At 38.3% G+C, this 24780-nt stretch overlaps 1 protein-coding gene across 1 annotated transcript in view; it reads right to left on the bottom strand.

The window, feature by feature from the left end:
* The window catches only part of LOC125238534 (acyl-CoA-binding domain-containing protein 5-like), a 42577-nt gene that overhangs the window by 15135 nt on the left and 2662 nt on the right, over nt 1–24780 (bottom strand). Inside the window, exons 2-3 of the mRNA XM_048145868.1 lie at nt 5579–5690; nt 858–939 (exon numbers count right to left, since the gene is read on the bottom strand). Of these exons, the coding sequence (XP_048001825.1) occupies nt 858–939; nt 5579–5690 (194 nt within the window). The remainder of the gene's footprint in view (nt 1–857; nt 940–5578; nt 5691–24780) is intronic.

The following is a 24780-nucleotide window of genomic DNA, read 5'->3' as shown; positions in this document are numbered from 1 at the left end:
CGTACAGTAAGGCCACTCTCACTCCCCGCTAAAAGTGCCGCCCACCCCCTCTCGGTTACCTCACAGTTACCGTCAAAAACGCGAACAGTCGACCTGTCATATCTCACTTATACAAGCATGGTACGCGTTCACCTACACGAGCTTAGACTGTCTGCTAGGAACGCGCCTCTTTCATATATTTGATCGCCAGTGTCCGAGGTGTGGTTCAACCAAGGCAGTAATTATATATCCACTTTTTTTTTCTAAGCCTAGTGGCACTGGCATCTATTGCAGACGTTTATGCTTGCCATCAAAAGTTAAATAATTTATATTAACACCCAAAGTGTGAAAAGAAAAAGGCGTGAAATTCAAAATTTCTACGAGAAATTAACTCTTTGCGCTCATAATTATTTAGGCATTTTATTAGGGCATTTATTTGTGTGATGAGCACAGATATTTGTTCCTGAGTCATGGATGTTTTCTATGTACAGTATTTATATGTATATTATATATATCGTTGTCTGAGTATGAGTACCCACAACACAAGCCTTCTTGAGCTTACCGTGGGCCTCAGTCAATCTGTGTTAGAATGTCCTATAATATTTATTTATTTATTTTATAATTTTTTGTTATTTAATTTGGTGCCTCGTACAGTCAGCAGCAGAAGTTCCGTAACGGGCAAGGTGTTCACAATGATCCTGACACGCTCTTATTGTCTTAAAAATACGATCGTGTCAAGTTCATATTGAACACCTTGCCCGCTACGGAACTTCTGCTACTGACTGTAATACTGACAATGTCACCAAGCCTATGTGTATTTTTTTAAATCAAAATAAAATAAAATCAAATCACAATCTACATAGACATAGACAGTATACCTTGTGTAGTTCATCCACGTATGCTTGCATGGCCTCTGTCTGTGACATGTTGCCGAGTTTGTTCCATGACTCCCATTTCGCTCTGAAAATAAACAAATTTAAATGTTTACACTTGACCCAAGCTTAATATGAATGATATAACCTAACCAAAAAATTAAAAATTTGAAAAAACCCCCGACCGCGACATAGTGAACCGATTTTCATGAAACATGGCTAAGAACACTCCCGACTAACTCATCTTTCAAACAAAAAAAAAGTCGAAATCGGTTCATCCGTTCGGGAGCTACGATGCCACAGACAGACACACACACAGACAGACAGACACGTCAAACTTATAACACCCCGTCGTTTTTGCGTCGGGGGTTAAAAACAATTTGTAATTTGATTAAGCGCCCACTGACGATTGAAGCCAAGGATACACTAGGGGACAAATGTCCCACGACATGTGTCGGCGACATGTCAAGCGAAGCCGGCCGATTTCGCCTGACATATCTGGCGACATCGCGCGACTTATATCCTCAGCTCAGCGATGTCTAACGAAGTCGTACGACTTCGCGAGACTTCGCCTGACATATCTGGCGACATCGCGCGACACCCGATGTCACTGCCCACACGTGTCGCGCGATGTCGCCAGACATGTCGAGCGAAGTCTGACAACGTCGCGCTACTTCACCCGACGTCGCTGGCGACACGTGTCGTGGGACATTTGTCCCCTAGTGTATCCTTGGCTTGATCCGCCGGCCGGCATGTCGCTTTTTAGTTTTCAAAACACCACATAACCTCGTCATAGCAACGCTGAACATAATCATCATGGACTAACGTGCTGACTGCAGCGAGCGACATTGGTCCCTACCCGCGACAGCGGTGAGCGGCAAAAGAGCGCCCCCATATTATTCCTGAGCGACGATACAGGGCGATGAAGCCGGACTTTTCATTCGCCCGACAGTGCCCCACCCACCGGCTGCAATCGCTCACCGCTGTCGCGCTTAGACCAATGTCGTGGCTGAGCTGTTTAGGCGTGCAGCGGGGCGGGGCGTGCGTGCATTTCAAACAATTGAAGCTCATACAAGTGTCCTGAGTCGACGCTGCATAGGGTGGACGCACGCTCGCCTGCCGCGCCGAACGCTCAACTCCAAGCGTCCACTCAGGCCTCAAGCGATTTTTTTTATTTTTTATAAATGGGCTTACTCTTGGCCACAGACTAGACAAAGGCAAAGACGTGGCCTACGATGGAGTGAGCTCGCCCAGAAGATGCTTGTTCACTCTTAGACGGTTTTCACATTATCCAATCCGATATCGGATGTGGGACCGATATTAGGTTTAAAGATCTTTATTTCCCATAAGAATATATAATATTCACTTACATGAGAATTTCTTATTTTTCATGCAATACTTATCTTTTAAGCGGTGAGCGCACACTCAATTAAGTACCAATAACTTACAATATTAACAATAACTTAACACTTTTGGTACACATAATATTATTACTTAAGGGGTAATAATATAATATTATTATTCTTTTTACTTAAACGAATATTACACAAGAAAAATCTAAATTCACTTTTATATTCATTACATTAAAGCCGCCATCTTTGATTTTTGCCTTTGAAATCCTTCCGAAATCCGATATCGGATCGGATAATGTGGAAACGCACTTAAGAGTCCGGTTTTTTAACCCCCGACGCAAAAACGAAGGGGTGTTATAAGTTTGACGTGTCTGTCTGTGTGTATGTCTGTCTGTCTGTCTGTCTGTTTGTCTGTCTGTCTGTGTGTGTGTCTGTCTGTGGCATCGTAGCTCTCGAACGGATGAACCGATTTTGATTTAGTTTTTTTTTGTCTGAAAGCTGAGTTATTCGGGAGTGTTCTTAGTCATGTTTCATGAAAATCGGTCCACTAGGTCGCGGTCGGGGGTTTTTTCAAAATTTTAATTTTGTAGTTAGGTTAGGTTATATAGAGACAAATCTTTGCCATCCGACAGACTGGTCGTTAACCCTTAATTTGGCAGAGACTCTGGTGACATAAATTTTCCGATTTTACTTAATATATTGAATAACAGGTGTTTTTAAAGCGTCCGAAAAATATTTAAAAAAATCTAGATTTATTAGTTTTGGAAAAAAAATATGTCCGCCACAGCGGACTCTGCCAAATATTGGGATAAATTAATATGTCCGCTGAGGCGGACACTGCCAAACATACGGTCATTTAAAATAAACAAGTATTTCTTAACATATATTTATTTTAAAAATTAAAAAATATAATAATTTTGTATGAAAATGAAACTGACACATATTTATAGTCAAATATCATTATTTTAACTTTTTTCCGACTTTTTGGCCAGGTTGCACAGGCCGTGATCACGACAGACTGATGCAAAATGTCGTCGAAGATGTAAACAACACAAAACTACCCGAAATTAATTATATCAATATTCGGGGCAGACAAAGAAATTATAAATTTTGATCTACCCGGTTTTCTTTAATGTTTATTGCCCCTCGCGCGACATGTAACATTCACAATATCCGCGCACTACGTATACCTAAAAGTGCCAAAATTTTAACTGCTTGGTCCAGCACCACACGCTGTTGGATTAAATAAAAAATCTAAGCATAAAAGCAGGCCACCAAAACAAGAAAATCAAAATAATAAACAAAACAATATAATAATTTGTTACAACACGTGTCACCGCAACATTGGCATAGTCCGCCACGGCGGACAAATCGTATTTAGTATATATTTGGCACTGTCCGGTGCGGCGGACAACTTGTTTAGATGATGATTATGAATATTAGAAAATGAGAAATAAATTGAAAACATAACCACTTGCAACTATTATGTAATATATTTTATTATTTATACAACAGAAATACCCTGTTCTTACAAAAACCAAAAAAAAAACGCATAAATATTTTGCTAAAAATAGTTGACTTCTGATGCGGTGCCATCTTGACGAGTAACTGTCAAACGAGTGTTGACAGTGGTCAAATAGTAGTTTTATACAAAGCATGTATCATAAAAGAGTCTCTTTCCATATGTTAAATTAAATAAAATTCTACCTAAAAAGCGAAATTTTTTTTTTTATCACCTGTCCGTCCCACCGGACTTTGCCAAATTAAGGGTTAATGGGCGCCATCAGCGTGTATTTTCGGAACTTTAACTCCTGTGTGTGTAGCCGAATGCGCAAACGCTGACGAAACGCTCACGATAATATTTCTTTCGTAGCTATCTATCTCTATCGCTCTTGCGTATTGGCGCGACAGAGCCAGACTACCTTTCTGGCGTTTCGCGTCACAAAAATGCCATTCGACTCCGGGGCCTGATTAGTGAAACCGAATGTCCCATTTACAAGTATAGGAAATACTAAAAGGCTTTTACTACACAGGTACCATAATAAAAGCCTAGCAAACCTTTCATAAATCATATACTAGACATCGTTAAACAATTGTTTACGTTGAAGCAACAATAAACTATTACGAACACTCGACGTATGTTTACGAGTTTTACGACTGTGTTACATAACTGCACAACATAAAATTGTTGTTGTGTTGTGTCATAGTTTTTGCCAAATCATGGTGAAATGAGTCACCGGTTTCGGGTCAAAAGTTGACAAAAACATTTACGAAATCATTTTTCTGAGAATACTTTTGTTTTTAGAAATGATTCTAGGTGGAAAAGAATACTGCTTATTTTGTATTACGCAGTTATAAATAACATGCAATTCGCGAATTCACGTGTTAACAATTACACGTGATTTCGCGAATTGTTTTAACATATAAGTAAAAATATATCTCGTAAACCATGACATTTTCATTATAGTCAAATTCACAAAATGTGAAAGTTAATTAGATGTAGACTCATTTTCGTTTTGGCGTTGGTTTTTAACTCCCGACGCAAAAACGACGGGGTGTTATAAGTTTGACGTGTCTGTTTGTGTGTGTATCTGTCTGTGGCATCGTAGCTCCCGAACGGATGAACTGATTTAGATTTAGTTTTTTTTAAGCTGAATTAGTCGGGAGTGTTCTTAGCCATGTTTCATGAAAATCGGTCCACTATGTCGGAGGTTTTTTCAAAATTTTAATTTTGTGGTTAGTTTATTTATAGGTACACCACACCATCTATAAAAAAATTAAAATACATGCACACAAAAAAAGATATCCTGGTCACGGCACCAAGTATGACACTTGGCACTTATGTGTCAAGGAAAAATTATAATAACCACAAGTACGTACAGAAATTGCGAAGCGTCTGGTTGACGTAACTAGCACCTAGACTTATACTGACCGCTATATAGACCGTGATTACCTTTTTGTATTTGTCGATCAAGATAATCTATCAAAAACGGTCTAGTGAAACTAACTAAATTATTAAAAACTCTTCCTCGCACAATGAATCAGCATTGGAGTGGAGTGGCGAGAAAATGTCGCCATCATCATTTGTACAATGCCTCAAGGGCCTATTTTAGATTTTAGTAGTAGTAAGTAGTAATACACTTTATTGTACAAAAATAAGAACACATATAACAGGAAAAAAAGAACACACACATCATTTGTACAAAGGCGAACTTATCCCATTAAGGGATTTCTTCCAGTTAACCTTAGAGCAGTTAAAGGAGAATTGGAGATAGTAGACTCTCCTAAGCTAAACCTATACCGATATTAAGTTTTATGATTAGTCTTAGTATCTATATTATGTAAATTTGTTCTTAAAAAAATTAAACGTTGTACCTGTTGACGACGTCCCAAAATCCTGGTTTCGGTTTGTCGCAAGGCCCTTCTGTTGCTTGCTTGAAGTAACTGTAGAAGCGCAGCATCAGCTCATTGCTGGGCTGGTATGACCCTGGAACAAAGAAGACGTAACTTATAACAAAAAACTATAACAAAGGTACAGTATAATAAAGAGTACTATCGTACAGTATGGACACTCCCGCTCCCCGCTGAAAGTGCCGCCCACCCCCTCTCGGTTACCTCACAGTTACCGCCTGTCAAAAATGCGACCAGTCGATCTGTCATTTCTCACTCATACAAGCTTGTTACTCGCCTACACGAGCTTAGAATGTGTGCTAGGAACGCGCCTCTTTTATATATTTGATGGAGATGTGACTGAGGTTTCCAATGACATTGTACTGTTCATGGAAAGACTGGATGAACTTCAAGGCATGGTCAAAAGAGCATACCCTTTGGTTAACCCCGACGCAAAAACGACGGGGTGTTCTATGTCTGTCTGTGTGGTGAACTGGTGAACTAGCCTAGTGAGAAAAGTAAACAAGCTAGTTCCACATTAACAACTTATATTGTCAAATAACGGCACGCGAGAGTCAAAAGCACAAGTAGAAAAAGTAAGAGTACAAAGCACAGCAGCGGCAGCATTTTAAAACATGTTATTGGACAAACATAAAATTAAAAATATATTTAATACACCTGTCGCCACATCTGTTTGTGGCATCGTAGCTCCCGAACGGATGAACCGATTTAGATTTAGTTTTTCGTTTGATAATTTACTGATTGATTTTTGTTTGAAGGCTGAATTAGTCGGGAATGTTAGTAATGTTTCATGAAAATCGGTCTGTGAACCGGGTGTCTTTTCAACATTTAAATTTTGTAGATAGGTCTTAAGATAAACATGATCAAGAGTAAGGGAATGAGTGTATCTTGGACATATTCTTTTAGATGACGTCCTCAAAAAGCAAAATTACAAGTAACAGACATAACATAATGCATTAAAGTTTTATCTACCGGTCATTCAATAGACTAAAAAATATGTAAATTAAAATTTTCAAAAAAAAAACCCCGATCGCGACATAGTAGACCGATTTTCATAAAACATGGCTAAAAACACTCCCGACTAACTCAGCTTTCAGACAAAAATAAACTAAATCTAAATCGGTTCATCCATTCGGGAGCTACGATACCACAGACATACACACACACACACAGACAGACAGACAAACAGACGTGTCTTTACACGTCAAACTTATAACACCTTGTCGTTTTTGCGTCGGGAATTAAAAATGAGCTGTTTGCTTTGTCTTTTCGCGTCACTTTTTGCTTACCGATTTAAGTCTTATTTGAATATAATAAACAAGATAAAAATATAAATGTCGTTAACTTATATACTCAATGTAAACATGTATGTAAAGAATGAGGACATAGGTTATCGAGCCTCAATATTGGCATAACACATGCACAATGTTTGCATACAATCGTAATATATGTTTAAACACAATACTAAGAGTAAGTTAAATATAATAATATTGAAACTGTTTAACATTCTACAAATATATGAGTATCTACACACAATTGTCCAAGATTCTACAATATCCGAGCACTCAGGGCTTAAGAAGATTATTGGTTTATAACGATTTTTTTAATACAGTTGCTCAAAAAGTGCCCGTTTTTGGCTGTTTAGCGTTCGAGAAGTTGTATTTTACGCACTCGTGCGTAAAAAGTATGCGTTCCATTTTACGACTACATACCAAACTGTTTTAATATTAGTCTATTTTACTAAGACGGAATAAAACTATAAACATACTATTAAGTGATTAATGTTTAAAACATTGATATTTCATATGTAATTGTTTACTTTTAGTCATACTCAACATAAATTATAAAATAGTTTATACTTTGAAAAAGTAGCTCATAATGAGTCGTGTAAACAGAACGTGAAATGGAACGAAACGCATCGTCTCTCATTTTATGTTATTTGCAATACTTCGAGGCATAAATGAGTCGATTGAATTAAAATGTAGGTATACAGAGTGGGGCCTGTAACAAAGGCGAAGAATTGAACTGTAGGCTATTCTCCTTATACTGATCAACATTTGTTCAGTGACTTTTAAAAATTATGAAGTTTTTAAATTTTTCATTTTTCATACAAAATAAATATTAGCTTCAATGTACGCCATTATTGTTGTCATTGACGTTGTCTGTCACACTTTAGACTTAACAGAATTCGCAATACATTACCTCTTAGAAAAAACTTTCAAGGGTGATAAAAATCAAAATACAAGTTATTTTTAAAAGTCGCCGAACAAATGTTGATCAGTATAAAGATAATAGCCTAGAGTTCAATTCTTCGCCTTTGTTACAGGCCCCACTCTGTATATTAAACAGTCATCCCAAATCGTAAATGTTTATGTTTTTATGGCACACAATGAAATGTTGGATGGATAGCAAAATCAAAAATATGAACGCAAGTTTAAAAGCTTCAAAGATAGAATTGTCAAAATGCGTCAATGTCAATGCGAAAATTGGGAGTTCGGATTGTTTATCGTTTTATTTCGTTGTAGTAGTGTTTTTTCGCAACTGTATTAAAAAACGTCGTTCGTCACACGTGCGAAAATTTATAACGAAATGTACTATTTTTTAACCCCCGACGCAAAAACGACGGGGTGTTATAAGTTTGACGTGTCTGTCTGTCTGTCTGTTTGTCTGTCTGTGTGTGTGTCTGTCTGTGGCATCGTAGCTCCCGAAGGGATGAACCGATTTCGATTTAGTTTTTTTTTATTTGAAAGCTGTGTTATTACTTTAATAAATGCTTATTAAAATTATAGTCATGGCTAAATTGCCTGTTGTAACAAAAACTTATACGTTTTCAACTTTTCATATTACACAACTTTGCAAAAAAAAACATTTAAAATGGTGTATTTTTCCCGCAGGGTTCTTGTCAGGTCGAAAATTTAATGTACTGAAAAAATGTTGTACGATACAAATGAAAATGAAAATGAAATGAAAATGAAATATTTATTTTTCAAGTAGGCATATTACAATGCGCATATGAACGTCAAATAAAGCTACGCCGGCTCTAACCCTACGCCTCAGCCTCGAGAAGATTTCAGTCCCCCCTCAGTTGGGAGGGGGGTATCCACTATGGGACCGGCAAGAAACTCGGCGGGCAACTTCTTTTCAAAACATTACATCTTATAACTAACATGCATTAAATAACAAGATACAATTTAACATGCAAAAGTATTCATCAAAGAATATGAACAGACTAGGTACTCTATGGAAATTAATTTCAATAAATTATATTATTGCTTAATAATACGTCGTTCTTCTTCAGAGAAAACATATCAAATTGTCACAGAAGAAAAAGATAATATGAATCTCAATATCATTAAATATGTAATTTACCTACACAACATAAAATATAAAATATTTGATGTGCTTTCTTATCTGAACTGTGTCCTCTATACATAATACAATTATTTTAATTGCTATTCGTTTTTTGTAGTTTCTGGTTCGGGCCATGCATGTTTGTCTGTCAAATAGTCCTCGACTCTGTAATAAGCCTTTAACATCAATGATTTTTTTAAGTAGTTCTTAAGAGCTGGGAGGGGTAATCTCAAAGCAGTGTCAGGTAACTTATTATAAAAATGAATGCATTGCCCAACAAATGACTTCTGTACTTTACGGACACGAAACTTCTTTATGGCAAGCTTATTTTTGTTTCTAGTGTTATAATTATGGATATCAGAATTCTTAGTGAAACAGTCTAAATTCTTAACAACATAAATTATACTATCATAAATGTATTGGGAAGCTACAGTTAAGATATTAATTTCTTTGAAGAGTTCTCTTACTGATTCACGTGTTCCTAAGTTGTAAATAGAACGAATGGCTTTCTTTTGTAATACAAAAATAGTCTGTATGTCAGCTGCTTTGCCCCAAACCAGAATACCGTATGACATTACACTGTGAAAATAACTATGATACACTAGGCGAGCTGTCTCAACATTAGTCAGTTGCCTGATTCTCCTAACGGCGTATGCGGCTGAACTTAATTTGCTTGCTAGTTTCCTTATATGAGGACTCCATTGTAGATTTTTGTCCAATGTTAAGCCAAGGAACAGTGTTGTATCTACCATCTCTAAGCATTCATCATTCAAAAGTATTTTTGTATCGATTGGTTTAACATTCGGCAGAGAGAATCGAATACATTTGGTTTTCTTAGAATTAAGAAGTAAATTGTTGACAGTAAACCACTGCAGTACATCAGCTAACGTGCTATTAATTACATTGTAATCCGTAGATTTTCGGTCAACATTAAAAAGCAGTGATGTATCATCAGCAAAAAGTACTATTTCACAAAAGTTTTTTACTATACATGGCAAATCATTTATATAAACCAAAAACAGGAATGGACCTAAAATTGAGCCTTGTGGCACTCCTAATTGGACAACAGTCCCGCTAGAGCGAGTTTTGTTAACAACTACTGTTTGTGTTCTATTGCTAAGGTAAGAAGACATAAAGTTTAGGGCATTTATAGACAAACCATAGTGTTCTAATTTCAAAATTTCAAAATGAGCGTTCCATGATCCACACAATCAAAGGCTTTTGAAAGATAACAAAATATGCCAATTGCATCACAAGAATTTTCCCAAATATTATATATATGTTTAATGAGTACCGAAGCAGCATCGGTCGTGGAACGGCCCCTTGTGAAACCGAACTGTTTGCTTGTAAGTAATCTATGTCTATTGAAGTGTCCCAGTAGATCATTTAACATTAGCTTCTCAAAGACTACACGTGAGAAGAGGAAAATTGTAACTCGTGTCGATTTTAAACATCCCTCGGTTGTGTTTTAATTTATCGCCTCTCGTTTAAATTTTCCTCTTTTTTAACCCCCGACGCAAAAACGAGGGGGTGTTATAAGTTTGACGTGTCTGTCTGTCTGTGTGTGTGTCTGTCTGTGGCATCGTAGCTCCCGAACAGATGAACCTATTTAGATTTAGTTTTTTTTTTGTCTGAAAGCTGAGTTGGTCGGGAGTGTTCTTAGCCATGTTTCGTGAAAATCGGTCTACTATGTCGCGGTCGAGGGTTTTATTCAAAATTTTAATTTTGTGGTTAGGTTAGGTTATCATAAAATATAACTATTAAACCAGGACAGGATTTTGTAAATGTGTAGGCATATTAAATATTTTTCATACGGATTAAGAAATTATCTATGCCGCTTATCAGTTTAATTGCTACTGTGATAAGAGGACGTTGGCATGATAACACGAGGGTCACATTAATATCTATTAATATTGAACACGGACCAGCTTGTTGATAAAACGTTTTGATTGTGTGTGAGGCTGAACGGAAATAGCATACACATAAAATATGTGACAAAAACTTGTATGACATATTAGGCATAAAATGTGTTCATGAATATAATGTGTATAAATATATCCTGGTCACGGCACCAAATTGTAAAGTATGTTTCACTTAAAATACTTTATCTAAAGTTCACCGGACAACCAGGCGTGGGGAGCGGTTTCACCCTTACGTTGTCGACCTACCTTTCATTCGCACGAAGAGGTTTGCCTCTTCTTTCTTAATGCGAACTGCTAAAGAATGGAACATGCTCCCGTCATCTGTATTCCCGGGCGAATACAATCTGGGTGAATTCAAGTCAAGAGTGAATAGGCTATTACTGAACCAGTGAGCTACAACCTCGGCCTTGTCGTCACTTTCCATCAGGTGGGACTAAGGTCAATCACTGGCCAGTTTATAAAAAAAAAAGTTTATGGATTATTAGGATATTTACTTTAAGACATAACTAGGCTTGGGACTTTTGGATGCTCGCTATGGTTCTGGCATCCGCAGAGTCGCCATTATGTTAAAAAATTTTTTTCGAAGTCAAAGTCAAAGCCTGGAAATAAAATATCTGACAACAATATCTCTATCCAATCTAACAACAAGCTATATTCACCACAGTTTTTTTGATGGGATACACTTTTAATATGGTTAGCAATAAATACTTTTTTCCGGCTTTGAAATGAACATCACATAAAGAGCAAAATATACTAGACTTTTCTTCATCATATTTTAATTCCTGATACGGCTCTAACCAGGATTTAATTTCGCAAGTCGTAAAATTATTCATTTTAAAATTTTGTTACAAATTGCGTAAACGATATTTCATCTGAACTGACAACTTATTACTCAAGTGTTTTTATTTTTATTTGAAATAGATGTCAGTAGTCTGTCAAACAAAACACAAGTATCAAAGAGGATGCATAATAAAGTAAATCGTAGGTACGTATATAGTATATATTATGCATATCGCGTCAGTCACTGTGAACTTCGACACGTGTGTGTAATAGATTTGTGATAAAATTAATTGCATATTGTTATAGGTATACGTATAGATCATGACATCTAACATGTTTTATTTCCAGGCTTTGACTTTGACTTCGAAAAAATTTTTTAACATAATGGCGACTCTGCGGATGCCAGAACCATAGCGAGCATCCAAAAGTCCCAAGCCTAGACATAACTTGCAAACCTACAGAGTTTCGACTTTCCAGTATATAGAGAACTACTGTCAATCTCTCGACACTGGCTTCGAGCTTTTTAAACAATTCATAACTTGATTGCTAAGCAAAGATGAGGCAAATCAATATACAAGTAGTATTGGTTGTAATCTTCGTTCAGACTCAATAGGCACTAATAATGTACACACATCATGTCTCAATATGCATCAATGTATGTTTAAGTTAAGGTTTTCTCCTTTCCATTTAAGAATAGCTATGAGGAAACCGCTTGTTGGCATTAATTGCATTGTACTCATGGTGAGACTTGCAGAGAATTTTCATACAAAGCGAATCGTTTCATTGTTCTTAAGTGGCAACAGGAGCGTAAATAACATTGCTACCAACAACAACCCAGAAAAAGACAAGAACCTTAGACCTGTTTTTTTAATCTGTCAAACTTTGTGTCAGATCCAGGAAACACTTTCACTCTTTTAATTTGAGAAGTTTAATCAAATATACTTGTATTACTAACTAGATTTATATAAAAACGTTGTGCGTTAAAGACAACTCTGGTGAAAGATATTGCGAAAGAATCTTTAAAATCGAAGTGCCGCTCTCGGCTGTTTCCTCCTCTAAAACATAACCAATCGGGAGAATCTAAATAAAAATGAAATAATATGTGTCGGCCTGTATAGTCTTTTTTTGTCAAACTGTTATCAATTTTGAATATCACGCCCTTTCATCATCATTAGGCCGTTTTTGGAAATTTATTAATGGGCCTGTGTGGTGACGGGTTAAGAATTTCACCAGTTTCACCACCCCCTTTCTTCCCGTGGGTGTCGTAGAAGGCGACTATGGAATATGGGTTAAATTGGCTGGCTTCGGATCGACCAAAGTGGAGACAACTTCATCAAGCTGCACCGACAAGAGCCCAGCTCTTAAATTGAATTGAATTGAATTGAATTGTGGCGTAGGCGAGAGGCTGGCAACCTGTCACTGAAATGTCACAGTTTCGTTTTCTTTCAACCCCTTATTTGCCAAGAGTGGCACTGAAGCTTTAGTAGTTTCATGTGTTCTGCCTACCCCTTTATGGGATACAGGCGTGATTGTATCTATGTTGTATGTATTAATGGGCTCTAACGCACAGATATAAATATAAATATTATAGGACATTCTTACACAGATTGACTGAGGCCCACGGTAAGCTCAAGAAGGCTTGTGTTGTGGGTACTCAGACTCAGAAACAAATATCTGTGCTCATCACACAAATAAATGCCCTTACCGGGATTCGAACCCGGGACCGCGGCGCAGCAGGCAGGGTCACTACCGACTGCGCCAGACCGGTCGCCAATAAATAATGATAATCTGTGTTAAAAAAATCATTGCACTATAGTTTACCAAAGGAGGAAATATCGATCTAAAGCGTTTGTATGGAGATTTGACCCCTCCTGTTGCGTCTTAAGTTTCGTCTTTATATAGGCAAAGCACTTGTGGTTTGCCGACTTTCAGTGCAGTAAAATCAACAATAAGCATACACAAACACACATATTACGTATACGTACTTCTACCACAGTATAATAGAGTACTATCGTACAGTAAGGCCACTCCCGCTCCCCGCTGAAAGTGCCGTCCACCCCCTCTCGGTTACCTCACAGTTACTGCCTGTCAAAAATGCGAACAGTCGACCTGTCATATCTCACTCATACAAGCATAATACGCGTTGTGACTACACGAGCTTAGAATGTGTGCTAATAGGAACGCACCTCTTTGATCAGACGTCAAGACAAGTTGTTAGTGCTTGACAAAATATTAAAATTTTGAAAAAACCCCCGACCGCGACATAGTAGACCGATTTTCATGTAACATGGCTAAGAACACTCCCGACTAACTCAGCTTTCAGACAAAAAAAAAACTAAATCTAAATCGGTTCATCCGTTCGGGAGCTACGATGCCACAGACAGACAGACAGACAGACAGACAGACGGACAGACAGACAGACACACAGACACGTCAAACTTATAACACCCCTTCGTTTTTGCGTCGGGAGTTAAAAAAACATCGACAATCCTTTTATCGATAAATAGATTTACATAAGGTTATTAATTACTTACCCCTATTAGTAAAGCTTGTAAAAAATCTAGCTAATATCTAAAATAGGCCTTTGAGGCATTGTACCAAGGATACTGGCGACATTCCTCGCTGTATCGCAATGATACGTTGTGCGAGGAAGTCGCCACCTCTTCGGTCACCAGTTACCTCAACCAGACGCTTCGCGACTTCTGTGAAGTTGACTAAAGTTAATTTAGATCATAGATGGCAGTGGTTTCTGATCGTCACCAGTTCGCCTTGGGCCATGCAATGTTGCAGTCTGCGTAATTTGGATATAAACACTGCAAGGTTAACCGCTACAACTGACTTTTACTGCAACTTATCTAAATTTTTAACCGATTTCGATAAGGTTACCGATTCGTTTTTTAATTGGTTGTTACTTGTTATCCCGGCATTTGCCACGGCTCATGGGAGCTTGGGGTCCGCTTTGACAACTAATCCTAAGATTTGGCGTAGGCACTAGTTTCTACGAAAGCGACTGCCATCTAACCTTCCAACCCGTAGGGTAAACTAGACCTTATTGGACCTAGTTCGGTTTCCTCACGTTTTCCTTCACCGAAAAGCGACTGGCAAATATCAAATTCCGAAAAACTCATTGGTGCGAGCCGGGGTTCGAACCCGCGACTTCCGGAACGAAAGTACCGCTACCAGCGCTTCCCGTCGTTTTTTTTATTGGTTTGATTAGACGAAAATAATCCTGTAGGTAATATACAGTTACAATAAAATTTTGAAAAAAACCCCGACTGCGACATAGTAGACCGATTTTCATGAAACATGGCTGGCTAAGAACACTCCCGACTAACTCAGCTTTCAGACAAAAACAAAAAATCTAAATCGGTTCATCCGTTCGGGAGCTACGATGCCACAGACAGACACGCACACAGACAGACAAACAAACAGACAGACAGACAGATAGACGGACAGACAGACACGTCAAACTTATAACACCCCGTCGTTTTTGCGTCGGGGGTTAAAGACACTTCCCTCGGTCGTATTTGTGCCGATAAAATTTATCGCCACTCGATTCAAATTTACTCTTTTCCGCACTTGTATCGTAATGTTAATGTACTATTCCTTTGATCATTTCCGGATAAGCCTGTGATATCGTGCTGTAACTATTGCATGTCACCATAACACGGTATAACACTCCCGTCACGCTCTTGATTCACAACCGCGCACGTAACCACGTAATCTTGTAGATCGTAACATTTTGCGGTCTCTGTGTTCTCAATGAACCACGTTTACTATTCACGTAGTTTATAACCCCCGACGCGAAAACGACGGGGTGTTATAAGTTTGACGTGTCTGTCTGTCTGTCTGTGTGTGTGTCTGTCTGTGGCATCGTAGCTCCCGAACGGATGAACCGATTTAGATTTGTTTTTTTTTGTCTGAAAGCTGAGTTAATCGGGAGTGTTCTTAGCCATGTTTCATGAAAATCGGTCTATTATGTCGCGGTCGCGGTCGAGGGTTTTTTCAAAATTTTAATTTTGTGGCTAGGTTATTACTTTGTAATGATCTAATGATGCACTATTGGGAGGAAAAAAAATCTTGAAGGAAAATTTATCTGTGGACATAAAATTACCTCAAGCTTTGGATACAATTACTTGATTTTTTGGGACTTCCTTGTATACATTTCAATACAAGTGAACTTGTGAAGGAACGAAGGACTCCTCTGGAGTGTACATGAAAGAAAAATTTCACCACCCCCTTTCTTCTCGAGGGTGTCGTAGAAGTCGACTGTGGGATATGGGTTAAATTGTGGCGTAGGCGAGAGGCTGGCAACAGTGGCAACCTGTCACTGCAATGTCACAATTTCGTTTTTTAACCCCCGACGCAAAAACGAAGGGGTGTTATAAGTTTGACGTGTCTGTCTGTCTGTCTGTCCGTCTGTCCGTCTGTCTGTCTGTCTGTCTGTCTGTCTGTCTGTTTGTCTGTCTGTCTGTGTGTGTGTCTGTCTGTGGCATCGTAGCTCCCGAACGGATGAACCGATTTAGATTTAGTTTTTTTTGTCTGAAAGCTGAGTTAGTCGGGAGTGTTCTTACTGTTCTTAGCCATATTTCATGAAAATCGGTCCACTATGTCGCGGTCGGGGGTTTTTTCAAAATTTTAATTTTGTTTCAACCCCTTTTTGCCAAGAGTGGCACTGAAACTTGAGTAGTTCATGTGCTCTGCCTACCCCTTTATGGGAAACAGGCGCCTACTCCTTTATGGGATACAGGCGTGATTGTATATGTATGTATGTAATGTATGTGTACGATACCGTACATTTAAATATACAAATAAGTAGGTAGATATAGAACAGTTAGTTGTAACGTTAACCCCGGTCGAACCAGTGTGGAAAGTGGAATAAAAACTGTAAAAAGTTATGTGGGCGTTTTCCTAAACTATCCCTGCGCCCAACAGTATGTATGAAAGAAAAATAACGTTTTGGTTAAGACATTTTTATTCACGCTTTTATCGCTAACTGTACTATCCTATCCACGGGTAATACATTTTACTATTCATGAAGACAAGTCTCACTCACCAGTTTGTGTTGTTTTATATGACTGTATATCTTTTACCAAAGACATATACCTCTATAACTCCGTATGGACAGATAAAGTCTAGGAAAAAAACGTACCTCAGTACCATGCAGAAAAGGTACGGTGGCCTAGATGGCATTACACCTTTGGGGTACGATCAGCTAGATGGCGCTAATATTAATATTTGACATTTTAAAACATATCAAGCTAAGAATATGGGCAAATTGTCAAAACTGAGGTTTAAATGTTTTAAGCCTGTGTCAAGAGATGGCACTGTGATTACACATTTTACTTCGACAGTAACTCTCTATAATACTCGATCACCTTTGCTTCTACGGATAACTTACTATCACCACAGTATATCATAATCAGAGGTCGACGAGGGTGAGCTATTTCTATACTAATATGATGTCAGACATGTCAAATTAGTAGGAAAATAGTTCCTCCGCCGACCTCTGATCATAATATACCGGGTGCCCGGTAATTAATGGACAACCTTTTAACCACCAAGAGGGCACCTTATACTGGTCCAGAAAATCGACTTTAAGGTTTAGTAAAAGTCGCCTGGTTTTCGAGATTTTCACACTTTTTAAAATTTTAGGTAGTATTAAAATTTTAAAAAGTGTGAAAATCTCGAAAACCAGGCGTCTTTTACTAAACCTTAAAGTCGATTTTCTGGACCAGTATAAGGTGCCCTCTTGGTGGTTGTCCATTAATTACCGGGCACCCTGTATAGTATCATATCTAATCGCCATCGGTAGAAACGTGGGCCTTATTCCCTAAGGCCCTCAGGGACAGGCTTATAATAACAGTTCCCCACATTATCTTTATAATTTATTAACTTCCCTTTCCCTCTCAAAATCGTGTAAAAGCACTCGTAACGCTACAAAAGTGAAACTCCGCCGAACTTACTTTCGTCGCCAGTGCACCTACTTGCGACGGCATTAGAAAGGTTCACTCTTGACTCTATTTCGTTTTACGTTAATCTGCTTACCTGCATTTTGTGGTAACAATCCATACTAATATAATAGATGGGAAAGTGTGTGTGTCTGTTTGTTTGTCCGTCTTTCACGGCAAAACGGAGCCACGAGATGACGCGATTTTCTAAGCGGAGATAGTTGAAGGGATGGAGAGTGACATAAGCTACTTTTTGTCCCTTTCTAACCCCTCACTTCCTTAAAATGGGAGGGGGGGGGTATGGATGCATTCCGCAATTTTCGAATTTAACGCGAGCGAAGCCGCGGACAAAAGCTAGTTAAGTTAATTATACGTTCCACATACTCTCCTGTTAGTTTTTATTTGGCACTTACTTTTATTTTGGCAAAAATCAAAATTATTGATACCTATTTGCAGAAAGAAAAATGTGTTGTCAAAGCGGACCCCAAGCTCCCTTGAGCCATGGCGAATGCCGGGATAACGCAAAGAGGATGATGAGAGTTTTAAAGCTACTGCAATATGCTCTCAAAAACTATAAACAAGCCGTGACGTAACCATAGCAACAAAGTTCATTACCCTAGAAACTACATTTCCTCATCAAGCTGAAGGGAAGCCGGCATGATTGATAAACCATGCTTCCGAAGTCTTGAACGCACCCGTCCTGTTCGCCATTTTCTTATGACCACCGGCTACCTGGATACGTAGCACGTAAAAATACATACATACATACAATCACGCCTGTATCCCGTACAGAGGTAGGCAGAGCACATGAACTATTGTTTCAGTGCCACTCCTGGAAAAAGGGGTTAAAAGAAATCCAAATTGTGACATTGCAGTGACAGGTTGCCAGCCTCTCGCCTACGCCACAATAGGCTAGTTTCCTACTAGTCAAATCAGCTTCTTTTTAAGAACTGTCAAAACGATTTGCTAATATGAATTACTATGAAATACTGAGGTGTGACGTCACGGTCAATTCATTTACTTTATATGTTTCCCTTTGATTTTATATAAGTCATGTTTAAACATAACTACTGTCCATATTTTTCTTCTAATTAGGTGGTGCTTTATTTCGTGCACTGCATAAAATATTTTATATTAACTGTAGGAAACTAGCCTATTATCCGATATCCCACAGTCGACTTCTACGACACCCACGGGAAGAAAGGGGGTGGCGAAATTCTTAACCCGTCACCACACGGGAAATATACGTAGCCAAATGTACGATTACGATAATATCGTGCGTCGTCGTACTAGATCCTGGTCACGGCACCAAAATGTAACATACGCCTCTGCATTCATATCAATTTACCCCGAATTAATCCGTATTATTTAATCTCAAGACAAATCTAGTCTTCCCTTCTCTCCATACATCCCTTCAACTGGCTCCATTTAAAAAAACACGTCATTTTTTTAAACATATGTCGCTCCGTTTTTTCCATTTTTTATTTTTGCACTTTGTTGGCGTGATTGATATACGTATTGGTACCAAATTTCAGCTTTCTAGTGCTTACGGTTACTGAGATTATCCGCGGACGGACGGACGGACGGACAACAGACAGACACAACTACGGAACCCTAAAAACACGTCATTTCGTCGCTCCGTTTTGTCGTGAAAGACAGACAAACAAACAGACACAAACGCTTTCCTCTTTATACATACATACATACAATCACGCCTGTTTCCCAGAGGGGTAGGCAGAGATCACGGATTTCCATTTACTACGATCCTGACTCCTGACAAACCACTTTCGCTTCACACACTTTCATAAAGTTTCTCAAACACATTTCTCATACATTTCCCCTTTATATTATTAGTATATTTAGTGATGATGATGACAATAATATCTAGTATGGATATGGATCTCCATTGCATGCGCGTAAAGCTTCGTGAACGATTATTCAAGAGCTTAAACGACTCAAGGATTATACAACATTCTCAATAATACTCCGATTTAATGATTTTTATCTGTCTGCGTGCTATTTTTAGTTCTTTTCGTAACAGTACCATTCAAAGATATAATCAGAATTACTAACCGTATCTTCTGAATATAGCTTTTCGTATAACCAGTCCACTAACCTTGTTTTGGTACATTTAAGTGAGGGATTTTATTGCGTTTTTTCGCTATATGATATCCTGTTTTTAACCCCCGACGCAAAAACGACGGGGTTTTATAAATTTAACGTGTCTGTCTGTTTATCTGTCTGCCTGTGTGTGTGTCTGTCTATGGCATCAATGCTCCCACACAAACAGACAGACAGACAGACACGTCAAACTTATGCAACCCCGTCGTTTTTGCGTCGGGGGACTCAGGGGTTAATTAAAATTTTGAAAAACCCCCGACCGCGACATAGTAGACCGATTTTCATGAAACATGGCTAAGAACACTCCCGACTAACTCAGCTTTCAGACAAAAAACACTAAATCAAAATCGGTTCATCCGTTCGGGAGCTACGATGCCACAGACAGACACACACACACACAGACAGACAGACAAACAGACAGACGGACAGACAGACAGACAGACAGACACGTCAAACTTATAACATCCCTTCGTTTTTGCGTCAGGGGTTAAAAATGATGTCTAACACGATCTTATTTGTAGAGCCATACGTGCGCGTGAGATATTTTTTCGACCTTTGTCCAAAATCATCAATTTTTAAATTCTGCCAGCCAGCTTAAGACATCAAGTTAAAATTTGTATGAAATTACTTTGCCCTTTTGTGGATAAAATGCAATGGCTTTTTACCAGTTGGTGTGGTGAAATAGTTATTTGTTTTACAAGGGGGCAAAGTTGTTTAACCGCACTTGCTAATATTGATTTGATACCCGAGCAAGCGAAAGATTCCAAAAGTGGAATCATGAGCGTTGTGAGGGTTTCAAGGCACGAAGGTTAAACAAAGTTTGCCACCGAGTGAAACACAAAAATTTTCACCACACCAAACACCAACACGAACAAAATACAGACTATAAAACATCAAACTAAATCAAATCCATCAATTTATTCAATATTTATGATTCAACATCATCATTTATAGGTAAAAATCTATAATCTACATGCCCGCTTAAGACATCAAGTTAAAATTTGTATGAAATTACTTTGCACTCTTGTGGATAAAATGCAATTTTGCTATCCATTTTCGAATAGCAAAGAATGCCTCTATTAGTTGGTGTGGTGTAAATTATTATAATTATCTTTATTGTGCATTAGATCTGTGAATCCACACAAACATTCTCTCGTCTTCCCTCTTGCATAATGGTAACGACTTGAGTTTGTTGCGTTACGTTTTGCAACCGTCTATGCAAGAGCGCAAGGTTAAGAATTATGGCGATATCGTTACGAGAACTTATTACGATTGCGCGCAAGATATATCTTGACTATCAAGATATATCGGAGCAGACGAGGTGTTCAAATATAACTGAGCAATTGGGCCTGTTTGAGCCGGTACTCAAGTTTCTTTAAATAAAACAGGTATAAAAATATTACCATTTCTTTTAATGGATTTAGTTACAGATCTTTGTCTAGGACACGCGACAGAGAGAGTTTTCGATATTAGTAAAAAAGGGACGCTGGTGCCGCGCACCGTGCTTTTATAGTGTCGCGACGGGGGAAACCGCGGCGCTTCAGTCTTCATTCCTATTGGTCCGGCAGATCGAGGCTCTGGCCGCTGCTCATTGGATCAGCGGGGTGACCGGAGGTTGGCTGCCCTGTCAGTGTTGCCAGTCAGGGCGTTAACAGGGCCATTTTTAAAAGTCGTCCACCCCACTTTTTTGTAACATGGGTATTTTTTAACCCCCCACGCAAAAACGATGGGGTGTTATAAGTTTGATGTATTTGTCTGTCTGTCAGTGTGTGTGTCTGTCTGTGGCATCGTAGGTATCAAACGGATGAACCGATTTAGATTTAGTTTTTTTATTCTGAAAGCTGCATGGGTTAATCGGGAGTGTTCTTAGCCATGTTTCATGAAAATCGGTCTACTATGTCGCGGTCGGGGTTTTTTCAAAATTTTAATTTTGTGGTTAGGTTATTACGCGATTCAGACCAAGCCTCCCTAATAAAGTAAAAAAAATTACATTTTGATCTAACCAAAAAAAATAGTGAAAGTGGATGATGTGCCGACATAATGGCAAAGTTGACGATTCTCACGACATAATGGCTCGATTCTCACGAAACATGGCTAAGAACACTCCCGACTAATTCAGCTTTCAAACAAAAAGAAACTATTAAATCTAAATCGGTTCATCCGTTCTGGAGTTACGATGCCACAGACAGACACAAACAGCTTGGGAACGGTTATTATCAATATTTTTTATTCTAAATATTCTATTTCAATTGTTTTATTAAATATCTTATAATCTAAAACCTTCTTTGCCAAAGATAGTAGAGGAAGGATTAACTCAAAGTCAGCCATGTATGCTTTTAGATTTCCTTTTGTGCTACAAAAGTTAAATAAATAACACAAACAGTTGACAGGATATCAAGCAAGACTTATATTTTTTTTTTTTTATTAGCCTACTGTAGCCACCCCTCGCTTCTTCCATGTGCGTACCAGCTTGGATAAAATGCGCATCGCATCGCATATTAAAAAACGAAAATCATATCATAGAATTAGTCAAGTGAAAACTAATAGAATGAATCTGAATAACTTGATCGTAAAAAACTAAGAAAATCAATGATATAACTAAACGCTGCCATTTTTCCTTAAGGTGATATCAAAGTGACCTCCCCGGTAATCGAACCTGGCCTTGCCACCAGCCGGCGGTTCCCACGCCCCGTACAATTAGACTAGTGTACTTACAATTACAATCAATTCTTTATACCTACACAAGTATGCACATTCACTAGAATACTCATGGTTCCATCTATTCAACTAATAACCTAATCACAAAATTAAAATTTTGAAAAAAAACCCCGACCGCGACATAGTAGACCGATTTTCATGAAACATGGCTAAGAACACTCCCGATTAACTCAGCTTTCAGACAAAATAAAATCTAAATCGGTTCATCCGTTCAGGAGCTACGATGCCACAGACAGACACACACACAGACAGACACGTCAAACTTATAACACCCCGTCGTTTTTGCGTCGGGGGTTAAAAACTCTTAAGGTACACGGAGGCAAAAACATCCTCCTTGCGTTATCCCGGCATTTCCACGGCTCATGTGAGCCTGGGGTCCGCTTTGACAACTAATCCCATCCCAAGAGTTGGCGTAGGCACTAACTTTACGTAAGCGACTGCCATTTGACCTTCCAACCCGAAGGGTAACTAGGCCTCATTGGGATTAGTCCAGTTTCCTCACGATGTTTTCCTTCACCGAAAAGCGACTGGCAAATATCGAATGACATTTCGGACATAAGTTCCGTAAAACTAATTGGTACGAGCCGGGGTTCGAAGTTCGAACCCACAACCGATTGAGTCGCACGCTCTTACCGCAGGTCACCAGCGCTTTTTACACGGAGGCAAAAACTGAGAGAAATTATAAAGCCATCGATATTTCTTATGCATATTTTACAATATTTACTGTAGTGTCATATATGTTCAGAATTCCAGATAGCGTATATGAAATGAAATGAAAGCATTTATTTCGGACAACAATACATCCATATTATGTTAGTAATAACTTAAAAACTAAATTAAATATACGTTAGTAGAAATAACCTCTTTCATAATTTAATTATAGGCGGTTTTTTAAAAGTCCGAATGATCTCTGATCTACACGACGACCGTGTAGTTTTTGTAGGTATGCGCGTGAGAGAACTGAGAGACGACCTTTCAAGCATAAATACACCCTCAACACCCTGTTTATTGAATTCCGTTAACTTTAAGGGATAGTGCTTTAGATCAAATACAATTATTTTTTCTAAGAAACTAGCGTATTAACTCTTACGGTTATCGAGTTATTAAAAACATAAAAATAATTACTGAATACGTGTGTGACTGCCTTTACCACTTCCCAATGTTATTTGTTTTGACATGTGCCGACAATCACTAGACAATAACTTGAATATGATTCTTAAGGGTCTCTCACTATAATTAATTCATTTATTTATTATGAATGAAAACGATGAAAAAAATTTTTTTTGCGAATTTAACTAAAAGTGTTTATACAGGATGATTCCTGATAACGAACCTAACGAATTTAACGGAAAACAAAAAAAAAAACCGGCCAAGAGCGTGTCGGGCCACGCTCAGTGTAGGGTTCCGTAGTTTTCCGTATTTTTCTCAAAAACTACTGAACCTATTAAGTTCAAAACAATTTTCCTAGAAAGTATTTATAAAGGTCTACTTTTTTGAGTATTTTCATATTTTTTAAACATATGGTTCAAAAGTTAGAGGGGGGGGGGACGCACTTTTTTTTCCTTTAGGAGCAATTATTTCCGAAAATATTAATATTATCAAAAAACGATCTTAGTAAACCCTTATTCATTTTTTAATACCTATCCAACAATATATCACACGTTGGGGTTGGAATGAAAAAAAATATCAGCCCCCACTTTACATGTTGGGGGGGTACCCTAATAAAACATGTTTTTCCATTTTTTATTTTTGCACTTTGTTGGCGTGATTGATATACATATTGGTACCAAATTTCAGCTTTCTAGTGCTAACGGTTACTGAGATTATCCGCGGACGGACGGACGGACGGACGGACGGACATGGCGAAACTATAAGGGTTTCTAGTTGACTACGGAACCCTAAAAACACGGTGTAGAAAGTCTAGTCTCCAATAGAAAGACAAGAAATCTTACTGCATTTTGCTTATTTGCCAAAACAGTAAATACCAACGAAGTAACAATCGCTGGTAAATACTCAATAGACTTGTCTAAACTCTAAAGACTAAAGTCGACAGCATTGAGGACACAGCTTGCGAAAGTCTAGCACATATTGCAGCAATTAAGTCTTCACTTTATGGAAATTTCCATTTTACAAGCTTTCTTTAACTTGCAATGTTGCGCGGCTTTCTATACCTAAAGGGTCCTTGTAGTCACAATTAGAACGAATTTCTTTTAGAATAGGCTAGTTTCCTATACTTAAAATAAAATATTTTAGGCAGCGTCCCCACTTAGGCGTCGAGTGTCTCGCGGCGCGGAACGCCTCCGCCACGCCGCCTGGTCCTGGT

Source organism: Leguminivora glycinivorella, chromosome 24, assembly GCF_023078275.1.
Source record: "Leguminivora glycinivorella isolate SPB_JAAS2020 chromosome 24, LegGlyc_1.1, whole genome shotgun sequence".
Lineage (NCBI taxonomy): Eukaryota > Metazoa > Arthropoda > Insecta > Lepidoptera > Tortricidae > Leguminivora > Leguminivora glycinivorella.
This window is presented reverse-complemented; position numbering and strand designations above follow the sequence as displayed.